We start from the raw sequence: 15,093 nt of genomic DNA, 5'->3' as shown, positions 1-15,093 counted from the left end.
GAGTAACTGGTGCTGCAGGTCATTGTTTCATTAAATATATCTATAAATCATAACTTTCTCAATGGAAGTCATGGAACTGTCAGTTTGTAACATTTTAAAGTAGGACTGCCGGCTGACTAAATCTCTTTGTGTTTTAGCCCATTAATATTGAATGTATGAGTAAAAAAAATAACCAATAACTTATTTCATTTATTATATAGTAGCAATTTTAAGCACATACAAACTAGTCCTTGTTGATGTGGACAGAACTCCACATTAAAGCTGAATTGGCCTAGGCACACAGACATATCATAAGCAATGTAGCATTGCTGAGGCTCCAGAGTTGGGATGCTAGAAATCCCTGTCTCCCTCCTCATTGCAGATAATTCCTCTTCAGACCTGTGCGAACTGGATATTGTGGTACAGTATTTGCTTTTGCATTCACCTAATCTTAATATTTTGAACATTTATTGAGAAAGCTTGTTACACCATTGGCATATCTGGTTTTGTTAATCATTTACTATCTAAGGTAGCAGTATAGCTTCCCTAGTCATCCCTCACCTTTCTTGTTCCATGATTTAAAAAACAAATCAGTTTGGCATAAAAACAAATTAAATATCATCTGTGTGTGTATATACACACACATACAAATATTCTGCCTCCTTTAAGCTTTTGACAACTCTGGAGCTACACAATAATGATGCAACCCTTTCCCTACTTACCTTGGAGTAAGTCCTATTAAACTTAATGGGACTTCTGAGCAGACACATACAAGATTGCATTGTACAAGTAGTTTTGATAATTGGCCACTATTCCAAAGTCCCAGCAACCAATGTTCCAATTTTCTAAAACAGGACAGCAGCTGTTTTGAATTTTAAGAATGAAAATAGGCACAGCCTAGCCAGTTGGCATAAATATCAATTGCTGGAACAGTCAGGGGGTTTCCTCTTCTTTAGGCAGGTTTGCATCGCTGCCTTCTGTAGAACCTGCTGTTTCCAATTTCAATTCTGGAATTTCAGTTGAGTTCTGGACTTCTTCAGAAGGCTTATCACTTGAATGCTGAACTCTTTCGAAGAAGAACAGCAGCTCGCAATGCATAGTGTGAGGGAAGAGGTCCACGGCTATTGCTTTAACAGGACGAAAAGGGCTTCCTTTGACACGATTTGAAGGAGCTCGACAAAGGCTACCAAAGAGACCAGTATTAGTCTTACACATTTCTTTATAATTGATTGGGCCAGGAATGGGGTACGAGGCCTGGGGGCCAAATATCTTGTCACTCCAGGCCACATTCCTCGCCAGCCCCCCCGGAATGCATGAGTTCAGAAACCTATGAAGCCCCATCCGCTGTTAGACCCACATCCACTAAGCTCACCCCTCCAAGTTGCCCAAAAAATGATGTGGCTGAAAAGGGCAAAGGCCATTTGCTCCGTTCAAAGTCCTTTAAGTGTCAGGGCTGACTTTCCCACCTCACTTCAGTAAGAGATTTAACTAACCTCCTAATCCCATGGGTTATTACTCTCTTTGAAACACTGAAAATCAATGCTGATTGGGGGGGGGGGAGAGAAGGGATCAACACTTTAAAAAAATTACTCCATCCCACCAGCACCATTGTAAACTCACTCCAGAAAGTTGTTCATGGCAGCTCGAGGATTGCAGGCTACATAAATAAGCTTCTTTATGTGTTCTGCTTTTCGGATTGCAACAATTACTTTGGAATCTGCAATGGTAACATTTTGACAAAAACTGAAATTAGATTCTTTACTGTGATAGCACCGCCTGACATGAAGTAGCTACACTCTGTTACAATTAGGGCTGGGCAATATCTGGCTTTCTACATCACAATGTATCACCAATTAAACATTGCAATATTTTGATGTCATGGTATCTGAAATAAGACTGGAGCTATGTCATGATAATGTCCTGCCAACTGCTACTAAATATGGGTCTATCTATAAAACTGATAGATTTTTACTTATGTTTAACATTTTATTACAACATGTTATAGTATTACTTTACCAATAGCACATTTTCTCTAAAATTAAATCTGTAGAAGTAATTAGTAGCATTCCCTAAAAATTTAATTATATTACTAAACAAGAAAAAAACAAATTCAGTGTCACACTTTTAGATGTTCAAATATAATTCACTATTGAGTTTTAGTTGAAAGTATACATCGCACAACACTAAATTGATAATTTTCTTTTCTAAACCAGGCTAAAATAGAAAGAATGGAATGGATAAATTTTAACTGAACAAAATATAAACAAAATGTGTATTTTCATTGCCAGGAAAAATTGCATATCTTTTATAAACCAAGCGAAATCAGAAAGAATGGATAAAAGTTTACAGAACAAAAATTATTAAATGAAATTTAATCATCTGCAAGGAAAAATGGTGTTTTGGCGTTCTCTGGCTATAGAGATGTCTTTTGTATTTGCAGAACTCTGGGCAATTTCCCCCCCCCCATGTTCTTTGAGTCCCCTAAAATAGGGGGCGTCTTATACAAGGGATTGTGTTATACACGGAAAAGTACGGTATTTCTTGTTTCTGCAGGAGGCAGGAAAGAGCTGCCTGAGATGGAGTTAGCAAGGGCTGCACACTCAGGAAGAAGCATCGGCTTCCTGGTTTTTCCAGTATTGTGATTTTTTAATACCACACACACAATATGCAATAAATTGCAAAGTCGTTTTTAAAAAACCTGTTATCACGATTTGATCTAAAACCTGATATCAGACAATATATCCATTTATAGCACAGCCCTCGTTATAATACAAACCATATTTCTCCACCCTGAACCCATCCATCATAACAAAGAATGGGGAATGGACCCAAGTGGTCCATATTATTAAACTGTGGCAAATAGTTGACATCAGGAAAATATGAAGTCTACATTGAAATTAGAAGAGGTTATGTGCTCCTCTGCTAGCCAGCAAAAAATAGGTTTATTTTTAACTAACAATATTCTTTGAAGTCATCAAGCAGTCTTTCCTGCCTGAAAGGACCTAATTGCTGTATTTCTGCACCCAAGGAATTCCACAGCTGATCTGCAGAACCAGAAACACTTTGCCTTTGTTTTATTCTCAGTGCTGATCTCACTGCCCACCAGCACATCTCCCCATTTACGTTTGTCACTACTGCTCACTATGTTGTACACCTCCATCTCTATTCAAATTATTCCAGTAAAAGAAGGTCATAAAACAAAACTCACGCAGCCCTGCTCGAGGAGGATCTACAATTGTAATAGAATTCTGCAGTTCCAGGAAGTTAACAAGGTAAGGAACAAGATCTTCAGCCTTTCCACAGTGGAATTCAACATTATTCAGCTCTGGAGAGGGAAAACAAATCCAAAACAGTGTAACACATTTGCTTATTTACACATGCCCCATCAATATTTCCTTTAATAACTGATGCTTGCAATTGTCAGTTTTTCCATGTCCATGCTGGTTGAAAAAGTATTAATACAGTTCCTCTGAAGTAAATGTTTACCTCATCCACAATTTAGTGCAAAACAAGTCTCTTAAAATACAGGTTTTCATTCACTCCTCAATTAATTTTTTTTAAAAAGAAGTCTTAAAGTAACCTACTTCAGGATCAATATGCAGTTTCATGATAAAGGCTCTAAGCTAGGCAACTTGTTCAGGCACAGAGACCTCCATCAGAAACATGGCTAAGGCCATGATTGCAGGTGGTTGATTTAAACTACATGCATTGCTGCATGAACTACAGGGGCACTATCTACTGTTCCAAAACAGGATACACAGATAATGATGGAGGTCTTCCATCTGAGGTTGACCACAAATACAAAGTCTGTCTGTGTATGTTGTAGTGCCCATCCAAGACTGTAGTGGGCATCACTTGAAACACAGCTCAATAATGCTTTTTTAAAGGAAGCTGGTCAGATTTCTTAAGGCGAAATGTTCTGCTCTCAAGAGGAGATACCAAGAGAAAACCTGGTGCTCCTAATTAGTTGCAGGTCCCTTCTGAATTTTATCCAGAAGAGCCAATCCCTTAGTTGACATTTATTCAACATCAACACAGAGCTCAGTTCTGGCAAATAATAATAGTCTAAAACATCTTGACAAGTAGTCAAGGAAAAAAGAAAATTGGGACAGAAGAGACTAGAAAGTGAATTGCTTAATAATGAGAGCTGTCTTTAAAGTCTGAGATCCCATATTATGCTTTCTTTTACCAACCATTAAGCTGAGCATTCACTTTGGCATCTTCAATAGCTTCTTGACAAAGTTCAATTCCAATAACTTTCTTCACTTTCTGTAGAACGAAAGCAATAATGTACAGTTTTACATTTTTAGTTGAGTACCAAGCAAAATAAATATGGATATTGCAACTTGAGGAGCTATCTTGTTAGGCTGCTTCAAACTTTTTGTGTGTTCCCACTCCAGAGTTGAACTAGACTTGAAAACAGGTTTACAGAGGGGCTGTTTACAGTTAATCTAAACCTCTCAAAACAAAAAAAAAATAGTTACAAAAATAAGCAGAGCTAGTGCTTTTAGGGACCTTAGAGAGTGTCTCAGTTTTAAACCTGAGAGGCTGATGAAAAGATTAGGTTTGCAAGGAAGCCAGGAAAAGGAGGAGGAGCAAGAGCAAAGGATTGGTTGTTCTGCCTTTACCCTGGCCCCAGCAACAGAAAGAAAACTGCACCCCAAAATCTATCAAACTACATCATAAGTGAGCCTAGGGGCCAAAAAGAAAAATACACTTGGGTGACCTTGTCAGGACCACAACACACAGTTAAAACCTTTCCCCTCATATCCCAATACCAACAAACGCCCCCCCCCCCCAAATCTGCAACTGACACCATCAGCAGTTTCCCTCCTGGGACTAATGACACCTTTTGGGGTGGGGTTAATGTGCCTTCTTGACCCTGATCCCCCCACAGCTGCAACGTTTAAAGAAAAAAGACATATTAAGTGCAATTACAGAGTGGTTCATTTATAATTGTGCAAGGATTTATACTTGCACAACAGAACCTGCCGCTCTCTCCACCTGGCCACATACATCCTCCCCAAATCTGCTGCAGAAGGTTCGTTAAAACCTCCAGAACAAATTTAGGAGGCATTTCTTCCTAAATTTGTGCTAATGTAATGAGAGGTTTAGCACTACTTTGGATACAGGCCATACATTTAAAGTAACATCTATGCTGGCTCTAAGATCATTCATTTTGCAATAGTAGTCATAATTTCACTACTTATTTTGTTAGTTTTCAGTTTTCCAGAACACAGGGCATGCAGTTAGATACCCACATGGCGAGACTACTTGTTGGGTGACCTTTGTCCTTTGAATTAGTACTTTTAGGAGACAAAAGCAATACCAAAGGGCATATGTCCCATGAAAGATGTTATTTCACCTTGGCAAGCGAAATACCAATTGATCCAGTTCCACAGCAAATATCCATCACAGTCGTCTCCTGGTTCACCTGGGTCCATTCCTGGATGACTGAATACAGAACCTCAGCAGCCTGTGTGTTTACCTACAGAATTTCAACATCGGCATAGGGTGTCAGTATTCAGCAGGCAGGTAGCATGTCAAAGGCTAAAATCTACAGCATTACAGTATATACTGCTCCTTACCCAAGTTTTTAATTTTTTTAAAAAAAGGAAAGTCAGAGCATGTTTAGCCATTACACTTGAAACCTCTGACTGTGCTGTTGCTTTAACACACTACTGTTTAAAAAGTGTGCAAGATGATGAAATGTATTTTTGAAAAACACACCACTCCTGATTTCTTGATTCCAGAGTTTTTCTACAATGAACTCTAGATTTCACAAATGGCTTTCCGGATATTACAGAAGGACAATGTAATGGTTCCAAGGGGTTGCTCGAGGGCAGGCAGGCAAATACCTCCCTGCTCTGCTGTGAAGCCTTGCTTTTGATGCAAAAATAAACTTCATCTGTCCGGAGCGCCACTCTCCCATGGCTGGCTCATTCACTGGCAGAATCCATGAGTGGGCGGTCCTTAAACTTTCCCCAGCAAAGTAATTTCTTGATGCCCAGTCTGTGCCTCCCCTCTCTGCGTGAAAGCTTACTGTGCAAGGAAGGCGTGGGTAATGGAGCACCTCTCTTCTCCCCACTTTGCCCAGGCAAGGTGTTCTGGCACTGCCTTGCCTCCTCCGAGCCCTGCAGCTCCTTTCCACTGGAGGCGTGGCTTCCTTCCTCTGCTTGAGGAGGAGCTGCTTCCCACGATCTTTGGGGGCTCTCTGTAATCCAGCTTTTCCTCTCTCCCTCCTGAACCAATGGCAGTTCCCTGACAGACAATGAGGAGGTTCTACCCTTTCTCCCACTTTTTATGGAGTAACTCGCTAAAAGCAAAACTCAATCAACAAGAGATCTCAACTTCTACAAAACACTTAAGCCCAATGCCTTAAATGCTTACTTGGAAAAAAGCATGGGGAGAAATCCGGAACTTTAGCCCAAGAAGATCTTCATATATGTACTTGTCACCAGCAACATGCTCCAAGGTCAAATCTTCACGATTAGGTGATTTTCTTGCGGGAGAAGAGGGGAGCAAGAAACAGTGTTTAAATCATTATCCTTCCTTTGCGTCCTAATCTTCTAAAGCGCACTCAGATGCAATAGTACAGATAACCAATTCAAGCAAAAAAGCTGTAAAGATCTAGGGACTTTTTTGAATGCATTCATTCTGTATTTCTTTAGCAGGAACACACAGCTGTGCGAGCTCAAAAAATGCTGGTCTTAATGGGATTTAGATATGCATGACTGAACTGGCATGCCCTTTCTCTGTGTGATGTCATCATCCAAGAAAGCTACTCAAAGGAATGGCAAACACAAAACAGTAAGAGAAAAATACAAATAGTTACATTTCAGCATGCAAGGAATATCGACTCCCAGCACTAATGCTCATAAAAGCAATCACCCGACAATACTCCCAACAATAATGCTCATAAAAATAATCACCAGGAACAACAGCTCCTTACTATGGGTGACTTTAATTTTTACTGAATTATGTTTGACCATATCCATTAGTGTTTAATGGATCCTTGGATATTGATTTATAGGCTGCTTAGTGTTTTGAATCTTACTATATTTTATGGCAGTTTTTATTGGGTATCATCCAACGCAAGTCATTATCAGGGTAGACCATTTAAATCAATCAAGCTAAGTAACCTAGGTCCATTGATTTAAATGGGTCTACTCTGAGAATTATTCGTATTGGATGTCACCCACTGTTGTCATCGATTCAAGTGCCTTAATGGCCGAGACAGCAGCTCAAGTTCTACACCATACATTACATTGTCATACTAAGTTTCTTTTTTGAGATGCAACAATCACCTTTGACCTTCCTGCACAAAGTAGAGAGAAGTTATTCCACTGTCCTTTCCATTGCCTTCTGTGAAGTACTTAGCCATAGAAGTTTGCAGTTCTGCAAGCTCTTTTTCATTTAGTTTCTAGACATTTCAAAAAAAAAAGAAGAAAATTAATGCTTAAGGTGCTTAATTTTACAAACTTCAAAGAAAAATGTTCCTACAGATTACAGGTGTAGTGAAGAACTATGGGATAACAGCATAGGTATGCTTGTACTTTAAATACTTTAAATAGTGCACCCTCCATAACACATATGAGGACACATTTCCCTTTAAAACATTGTGTCACTGTTAGTTTCACAAAATACATTTCCAGAATCAGGAAAAACTGTAACCATGAAGAGTTTCTGAAATGCCTGCTTTACAAGCATGCGCTTGTTTCCCCTTGTTACATAAATCATATTCAGTACCTGTGGATTAAAATAAGCAATTGCCATGATGTGGCCATTTCTACTAGTGCGAACTGTTAGCTGTTTCCAGTGACCTTTGTAAGTTTCTGGGCTGTAGACACCATAGGATGTAGACCTGTAATTTTGAAATTCTTGGTTACTAAACTTGGATTTAAAAAAGCATAACCACATAATGCTAAAATTATTTCTGCTAAGAAACTGTCACATTAAACTAGAAGACTGATCCTGAACATTATAATTTTTGGATGATGACATGTAAATATCTGCATTGCATCAATTTTCACAGTGATCTAATCACATCACCTGACCAAAAATGGATTCTATGTACTAACTGCTGCAAATGTACACACACTGGAAGTTCCCCTCTTTCTCTCCTTGGAAAAACTAATGTCTATCAAAAGGCTCCCATTTAGCCTTCTTTGGTACAGTCCCTCAAGGAATTCACACAGGCAATGTTGAGCTTTGTGGTTAAGTTGGGCTTTATTTATCTATATAGTGCCATTAACGTATATGGCAAAGCACAAGAGGGCAGGTCGCTGCCTCAAAGGATGTCTGACAGAGTAGACAACAGCAGGAAGAGAAGGCAATGGAGACAGGGGTAAACAAGAGAAGAACAGGCAATTATTTCATTTACATATACTAAAGGCTTGGTTCCAGTATAGCACAGGAACTAGTAGGTTGTGCCAAAGGTTTCACAGAAAAGGTAAATTTTATACAGGCAAGGTGTTTAGGAGTCTGTCATCCAGCCCAACGGAGGACTCACCTTATGTAATCTTGAAAAGCCTTTGCTACCTTTTTGGTTACAGCAGGAATGTGAATGGTGTCAAATGGTTCCACTACAGCACATGTTCCACCCTTGTATTTGCCAAGGCGAAACCCCACAGTTTTGTCTTCTTGATTCGGGCCTATGCCGATCAAAAATTCACATTTGTTGCGGTACTCAGTCTAAATGTAAAGCAAGGGAAAATTTAGAATGCCTATCCGACTCCTCTAGAATCTGACATGCTTGCTACTTCCCTCCATAAACATTTGTTGCAAATTGCAGTATTAAAACAGGTTAGGCTAAATGAGTACTAAAATAATATATATGGTAATAATCTATCCATTCCAGAATTTTATGCCCAGTACTGCAACATGCTACCAGATTAAAGGTGCCCACCCAAAAATTACACAGCTTAGGTTATGGACCATGGACAGTGCAGTAGTAAGGCTAACCCTGTCCTTCCATGCCTATGATTCATTTCCTCACAGTATCACACTTCATAAGCAGTTCGTGAGATGTATGACCTGTATTGGTGATGCTTTCACTCCTTCCAGGGAGCAACACAGGCCACCGCACTTCTCCTTCTGCATGAAAAGCCATGGTAGAAGAGCTCGGTTGTTGTTCCCTATGTCCCTGTAAAACAATTTGATCGTTCATGATAATCAGAGCAAAAATAATCAATGAACATTATGCCCTCCCCTCCCCTGCACAAATACCTATGAATCTGACCATTGGTGTTTATTTATAAAGCACCTAAAATTATTAAGATGCTGCACGAAGATCTAAAAATGGAACAGGCTCAGCCCTTTTGTCTTACAGCAGGCATCCCCAGCCTGCGGCCCTCCAGATGTTTTGGCCTACAATTCCCATCATCCCTAGCTAACAGGACCATTGGTCAGGGATGATGGGAATTGTAGTCCAAAACATCTGGAGAGCTGAAGGTTGGGGATGCCTGGTCTTACAATGTATGGCAGCCTGTGATGAGAAGAGTATCTCAGAGCCTTTTGGGACAAAATATAAAAACAAAAAAAAAACAAAACTTACACATTTCTAAAGTATTTATTGCAAATATGCAAACTGCAGTTTGAGAATAGAAGCCAGAAAATCCACATCTCAGCACAATGAAGCAGAAGAATACCTATATTTATCAGCTTCATTCCCACTAATGCTGAGGCCAAAACCAGCTTGGTTTCTTGGACTGTGCTTGCGCTGTCTCGGAAAGCTTTCTGAATACATGCAAGTGAGACCTGCAACGAAGTGCTGCAGTGTGGAGTGTTCCTGTTCAGGGTTCCTGCTTCCACTCTCCCAAGCAGGCAGGCAGCCAGCATTCTGTGCCTATTGAGCAGGCTCAGTTCTCAGTGCACTGTTCTGGAGATGCACCCTTCATTTCCGTTCACACCCTCCCCAATTGCACTTCTGCAAGTCTTGGAACTGATATGTCCCCTCCTGTACCTGGATGGTGCCATTTTGGCTACACGAGTGTTGGCATTCTAAACAGAAGAAATGGAGATAATCATAATATTTATTACAAACAGAAAAATTACCTTGTCAGTTTCAGCAGCACTTGCTCACATTCTTCCTTCTTCCTTGCCAGCTGCTCCTCATATGGGATATTCCACAAAGGGGTCACCACATCTGCTATCTGCTTACTCAGAGGCTCTTCTTTGCCATTATTTGAAGCCAAACACTTTGCTGCTGTCTGCTCTTTCATCTCCTCTCCCTCCTCCTCTTCTCTTTTCCTCTTCTTTATGATGGGATCAGCCTTTGGTTTTGCAAGTTTCACAGTTAAGCTTCGGTTCTTCCACTGGGCCCCATGAAGGACCTTCATAGCTCTGTCCCTACCCTCCTCACTCTTAAAGGTGACAAATGCAAAAGTCTGTCTCGCAAACAGTTTTATCTTGTGTGGGATAAGGCCATATTTTGCAAGGAACTTCTTTACTTCGTTAAAACCAATATATTTGGGGAGGTTTTGAATTTCTACTTTATAGATCTCTGACGTAAACAAGCCATCTTTAATATATCTATATATGCTGGAAGTATCTGAAGTGTTCGCCGTGTTGTTTTCTTCTCCCACATCTTCCTTTGTTAGATTTTCAGTTGCACTCTCCGTTTCCACAAGAGGAACTGCAGTTTTTGTGTCAGTAAAGCACGCATCACTGATGTCTTCCATCATTCTGTAGAGAACAGTAACAGAATTAATTATTCTAGGGTAAAATGTGTTAAATGCTTAGCCAAATCATGTTTAGTTAAGCCTCATCTGCAAAAATCAAGCCCCCTAGGTTTTCCTCTGTGTTGGAATTGACAAAAGGGTGAAATTATCAAGTTCTAGATGAATTAAGTTTAGCCAAAGCAGTTATTTCTTCTATAAGCTGTCAGTGTGCTTAAGGACAGGTCCCTGCCCTTAAGGATCTTACAATCTAAAATTTGGAGAAGAAAAAAAGGAAGAGAGAAGTGGAGGCAGAGGTACATAGGGAAAAACAGTATTATTATTTTAGCTGCACATTTAGGTTTGGCTCAATGCTTACCTGCACAGCCAAGAATCAAATTTCAAGAAACTAAAGGGTGATGTACATATGGCAGCTTTAATCCACAGGTAACATGTTAAAGAGGGACGCGGGTGGCGCTGTGGGTTAAACCACAGAGCCTAGGGCTTGCCGATCAGAAGGTCAGTGTCGGAACTCCGTTCGGCTGAGCCTTTGAAATCGCCTCCCGACGTGTTTAACGACCTCAAGCCTTTGATGAGGCTCCAAGGCACGTCCTCCCAGCAGAGAATCAAAACAGCACAGGGAAGGATGAGACAGTATGAGCTACATTTTTAAAGAGTTTATTTCTAAGCTACACAGACAGCTAAGAAATATACATCCTCTCTCTATGGAAGCAGAGAGCAACTGAACAAAGGAAGAAAGGAAACATGAAACCACTAACGTCACATCCCATCTCCCTGTCCCGTGAGACTGCAAGGTCTCTGGAATGTAAACATAGTCCTGTGACTCCACACAGCTGCACAGTGAGAAACAGAAACTAATAGTCGGCGGTTCGAATCCCCACGACGGGGTGAGCTCCTGTTGCTCAGTTCCAGCTCCTGCCAACCTAGCAGTTCGAAAGCATGTCAAAGTGCAAGTAGATAAATAGGTACCGCTCTGGCGGGAAGGTAAACGGCATTTCCGTGCACTGCTCTGGTTCACCAGAAGCGGCTTAGTCATGCTGGCCACATGGCCCGGAAGCTGTACAGCAGCTCCCTTGGCCAATAAAGTGAGAGTCGTCCGCGACTGGACCTAATGGACCTTTACCTTTAACATGTTAAAAAGCAGTCCTTGCCATACCCAAGTGTGATCAGATCTCTTGGCTGCCTCATGGCAAGTTGGACTGATGAAATATAATCAGGTTACATGTTAAAACACAAGAACAGTACTAGCAAAATTAGCACTAACAACCCAGCAGTGTATTGGATGATGGAGGAGACTGTCTAAGGAAAGGTTTGTTTTACAATAAGTTATAGCACACATAGCAGCACTGAGGTATCTGCCATATTATTATTAATAATAATAATATTAATTTTTATTTATACCCCACCCTCCCCAGCCAACGACGGGCTCAGGGCGGCTAACAAGCAATAATAAAAACAGGTTGAATGAATACAACTTAAAAACAAGATTAAAATACAACATTGAAATATTGAAACATTAAAATATTAAAATGCAGCCTCATCACAGGAGAAAGGAAAAAGGAAAAAGAAAGAGGGGGAGGGAATCAAATTGGCTCCAAGCCAAAGGCCAAGCAGAACAACTCTGTCTTACAGGCCCTGCGGAAAGAAATCAGATCCTGCAGGGCCCTGGTCTCATGAGACAGAGCGTTCCACCAGGCCAGAGCCAGTGTTGAAAAGGCCCTGGCTCTGGTTGAAGCTAATCTAACTTCCTTAGGGCCCGGGACCACTAGGGTGTTGCTATTAATAATATAATTAATGTCTCAAAAGCAAGAGGCATCCCACTCCGACAGGCTGCAATCCTATGCACACTCATCTGGAAGTGAACACAGCGGGGCTTACCTATGTGGAGTAGAGATTATAAGAGATGGCCAACATGGTGCTGTACTACAATTTCCATTATCACTGTTGACTACACTGCCTGGGCCTTGATGGGAACTGCGAGTTCAACAACACCTGGAGGGAACCTGATGGGTCAGAGCAGGTGTGGGGAACCATTGTCCTGCCTGCCTCCTTCCCTCCCTCCACTTGCTGCCTTCCCTCCTACCTCTTTCCTCCTTCCCTTCCTTTTTCTTCCTGCAACTCTTCCACTAGGGCCAACTGGGGAGGAGACCTGCAGGGCTGTGCAATGGCCCACGCCAGCAACCAGAGTCCTCTATTGAGGCGCCCAGAGAAGCCTGCACACCTCGCCTGGCCACCCAGAGCGGCGGAGAAGTGGCCCAGGGAGGCCTGGACGGTGGAGAAGAGCGATTTTTGTGCGCCCACACCCACCCCACCCCGGAACCTGTGCCCTTGGCAGGGGGCAACTTAACTAACCTATAGGCACCCCCCCTGGACAGTGGCCAGAGACCCCTTCCAAGTCTATAGCACTGTTCATTCCATTAAATTTATACACCGCTTGTTTTCGTTAAGTTTATACGCTCCCCTTTATCACATACACAGCCCAGCAAGACAATGACAATAATCCACCAACAGCATACAAATCAATATGGCTAACCTGATCCAAAACACCCACCGACCCCACTCACACACGAAAACAAAGATCACCACCGCCAATCACAAACAACCACCCACACCCTAGGCCAACCCCAACCTCTCTCACCACCAAAGGAACACAAGCGAACAGCACAAGCAACACTGACACCAAACCCTACATACATTAAGCATAATAGAAACATCGCCACCCATCTTCCCTCCCTCCACCCCTTTTTTTTCTCTCCCCCTAATGTCTCAACAAATGGATTTGTAAAAATGTTACATGGAAAAAATACGAGAGACATTACACTTACTTCTGTAAAACAAGAAAATCTTTAATTAAAAAAAAAGGGAACTCAGCCCTGAGTGTTCACTGGAAGGACAGATCCTGAAGCTGAGGCTCCAGTACTTTGGCCACCTCATGGGAAGAGAAGACTCCCTGGAAAAGACCCTGATGCTGGGAAAGATGGAGGGCACAAGGAGAAGGGGACGACAGAGGACGAGATGGTTGGACAGTGTTCTTGAAGCTACCAGCATGAGTTTGACCAAACTGCGGGAGGCAGTGGAAGACAGGAGTGCCTGGCGTGTTCTTGTCCGTGGGGTCACGAAGAGTCGGACACGACTAAACAACAACAACAAGCACTAATAAACGGTTCTCCCTCACCCTTGTCCCTGCTTTCATCCTCTCACAACAACCCTATAAGGTAGTCTCCCATTCCCACCACCCTTCTGAGTAATACCCCTCCCCACCTTCTCACTATATAGAAGGATCTGGCAACTTCTGTTTCAGTGTATCTGAAGAAGTGTGCATGCACACGAAAGCTCATACCAAGAACTAACTTAGTTGGCCTTTAAGGTGCTACTGGAAGGAATTTTTTTATTTTGCCTATAAGGTAGGTCAGCCTGAGAGAGTGAGCTGGGGGGGGTGCTTGAACATTGCAGCTGCCTAGTTCTAGCTCACCATTGACTTTTATGATGATGACGATTACGGAAAATGATCCCATGCTTTTTTTGGGGGGGGCGCCAAACCACACCACCACCACAGGGGGAGCCACGCGCTGAGGCGATGCACCAACGCAGCAGACGACCGCCCTTAAAATGAAAACCTCCCTCCCCCACCCTCCTTGCAACGAGGCCACTTATTTCCCCTCCCCCCCCTTCGCAGAGGTGCGAACCCGCGTAGGCAGCCCCTCCCGCAGGCCAAGCCATTTTGTAAGAGCTTCCGCGCATCCCCCTCCCCATCTCGTTTCTCACATCTCTCGGCGGCGAAGGAGGAGGCCTCGTCAGGCAGCGGGACTCGGCCAAGCAGGGAGGGAGGGGGTGGAGGAAAGGGGCGGGGCGACGAAGGGCGCCGGTGACGTCACCGCCGCGCAAGCGCGGGAGACCGTCCGTTTGAAAAAAATACTTTGGTTCTCCCGATTGAGCTTCGGTTCCTCCTCTCTGTGTGTCATCGGCATTATTAATTATTGCTGTGCTGTATAGCATTTTTTAATTATTATTATTAAAGTATTATTTTTATTGTTTGGTGTTTTGTTTTGTTTTCACTTTTTAGGTTCGATTTCCCCTCTCCCTATCGTCATTATTACATCAAACAAAAACTTGTTTTATTAATTATCGTCGTCATTACATTAAACAAAAACTTATTATCTGAAGAAGTGTGCATGCACACGAAAGCTCATACCAATAACAAACTTAGCTGGTCTCTAAGGTGCTACTGGAAGGAATTTTTTATTTTGTTTATTAAACTATGGCTTTTATGTTTTTAGGTTATATTATTTCCTTTCACGCCATCTTCCTCTTTTTGGATCGATTCCACCTTGTCATTATTATTTATTATTACATTTTTTTAAAAGAAACATTAAAAAAATTAAAGCATGATTTTATTTATTTATCTATTTAAAAAAAATACCGTAGGGGGCCGAGA

General features: G+C 41.8%; 1 protein-coding gene across 2 annotated transcripts; it reads right to left on the bottom strand.

Annotated features, from left to right (window-relative positions):
- Positions 1 to 169: 169 nt before the first annotated feature.
- TRMT2A (tRNA methyltransferase 2 homolog A) lies at positions 170 to 14,533 on the bottom strand. 2 transcript variants are annotated; one of them, XM_081174903.1, is made up of 12 exons: positions 14,424 to 14,533; positions 10,036 to 10,665; positions 9,016 to 9,124; positions 8,492 to 8,673; positions 7,729 to 7,843; positions 7,287 to 7,402; positions 6,370 to 6,481; positions 5,345 to 5,467; positions 4,173 to 4,248; positions 3,188 to 3,304; positions 1,600 to 1,696; positions 170 to 1,162 (listed from the first exon to the last, which is right to left on the bottom strand). In XM_081174903.1, the coding sequence occupies exons 2-12, from the start codon at positions 10,662 to 10,664 to the stop codon at positions 913 to 915; spliced, it is 1,926 nt and encodes a 641-aa protein (XP_081031029.1). In that variant the 5' UTR covers position 10,665; positions 14,424 to 14,533; the 3' UTR covers positions 170 to 912. The 2 variants fall into 2 exon arrangements, with proteins under 2 accessions (XP_081031029.1, XP_081031030.1); XM_081174904.1 differs by lacking the exon at positions 14,424 to 14,533 and adding an exon at positions 11,017 to 11,362.
- Positions 14,534 to 15,093: the final 560 nt, after the last annotated feature.

This window comes from Podarcis bocagei (genome assembly GCF_964188305.1).
Source record: "Podarcis bocagei genome assembly, chromosome: 16".
NCBI classification, from domain to species: Eukaryota; Metazoa; Chordata; class Lepidosauria; order Squamata; family Lacertidae; genus Podarcis; species Podarcis bocagei.
Note: the sequence above shows the minus strand (reverse complement) of the source record. Positions and strands in the feature narration are given on the sequence as shown.

Excerpts from the sequence above, each read along its gene's own strand:
- TRMT2A (XM_081174903.1), bottom strand. The coding sequence starts at position 10,664 with ATGATGGAAGACATCAGTGATGCGTGCTTTACTGACACAAAAACTGCA. Across the intron at positions 9,125-10,035 it reads GTGCTGCTGAAACTGACAAG|GGACATAGGGAACAACAACC; the intron begins GTAATTTTTCTG and ends ATTGTTTTACAG. Across the intron at positions 5,468-6,369 it reads CTCCCCATGCTTTTTTCCAA|GTAAACACACAGGCTGCTGA; the intron begins GTAAGCATTTAA and ends GAAATTCTGTAG.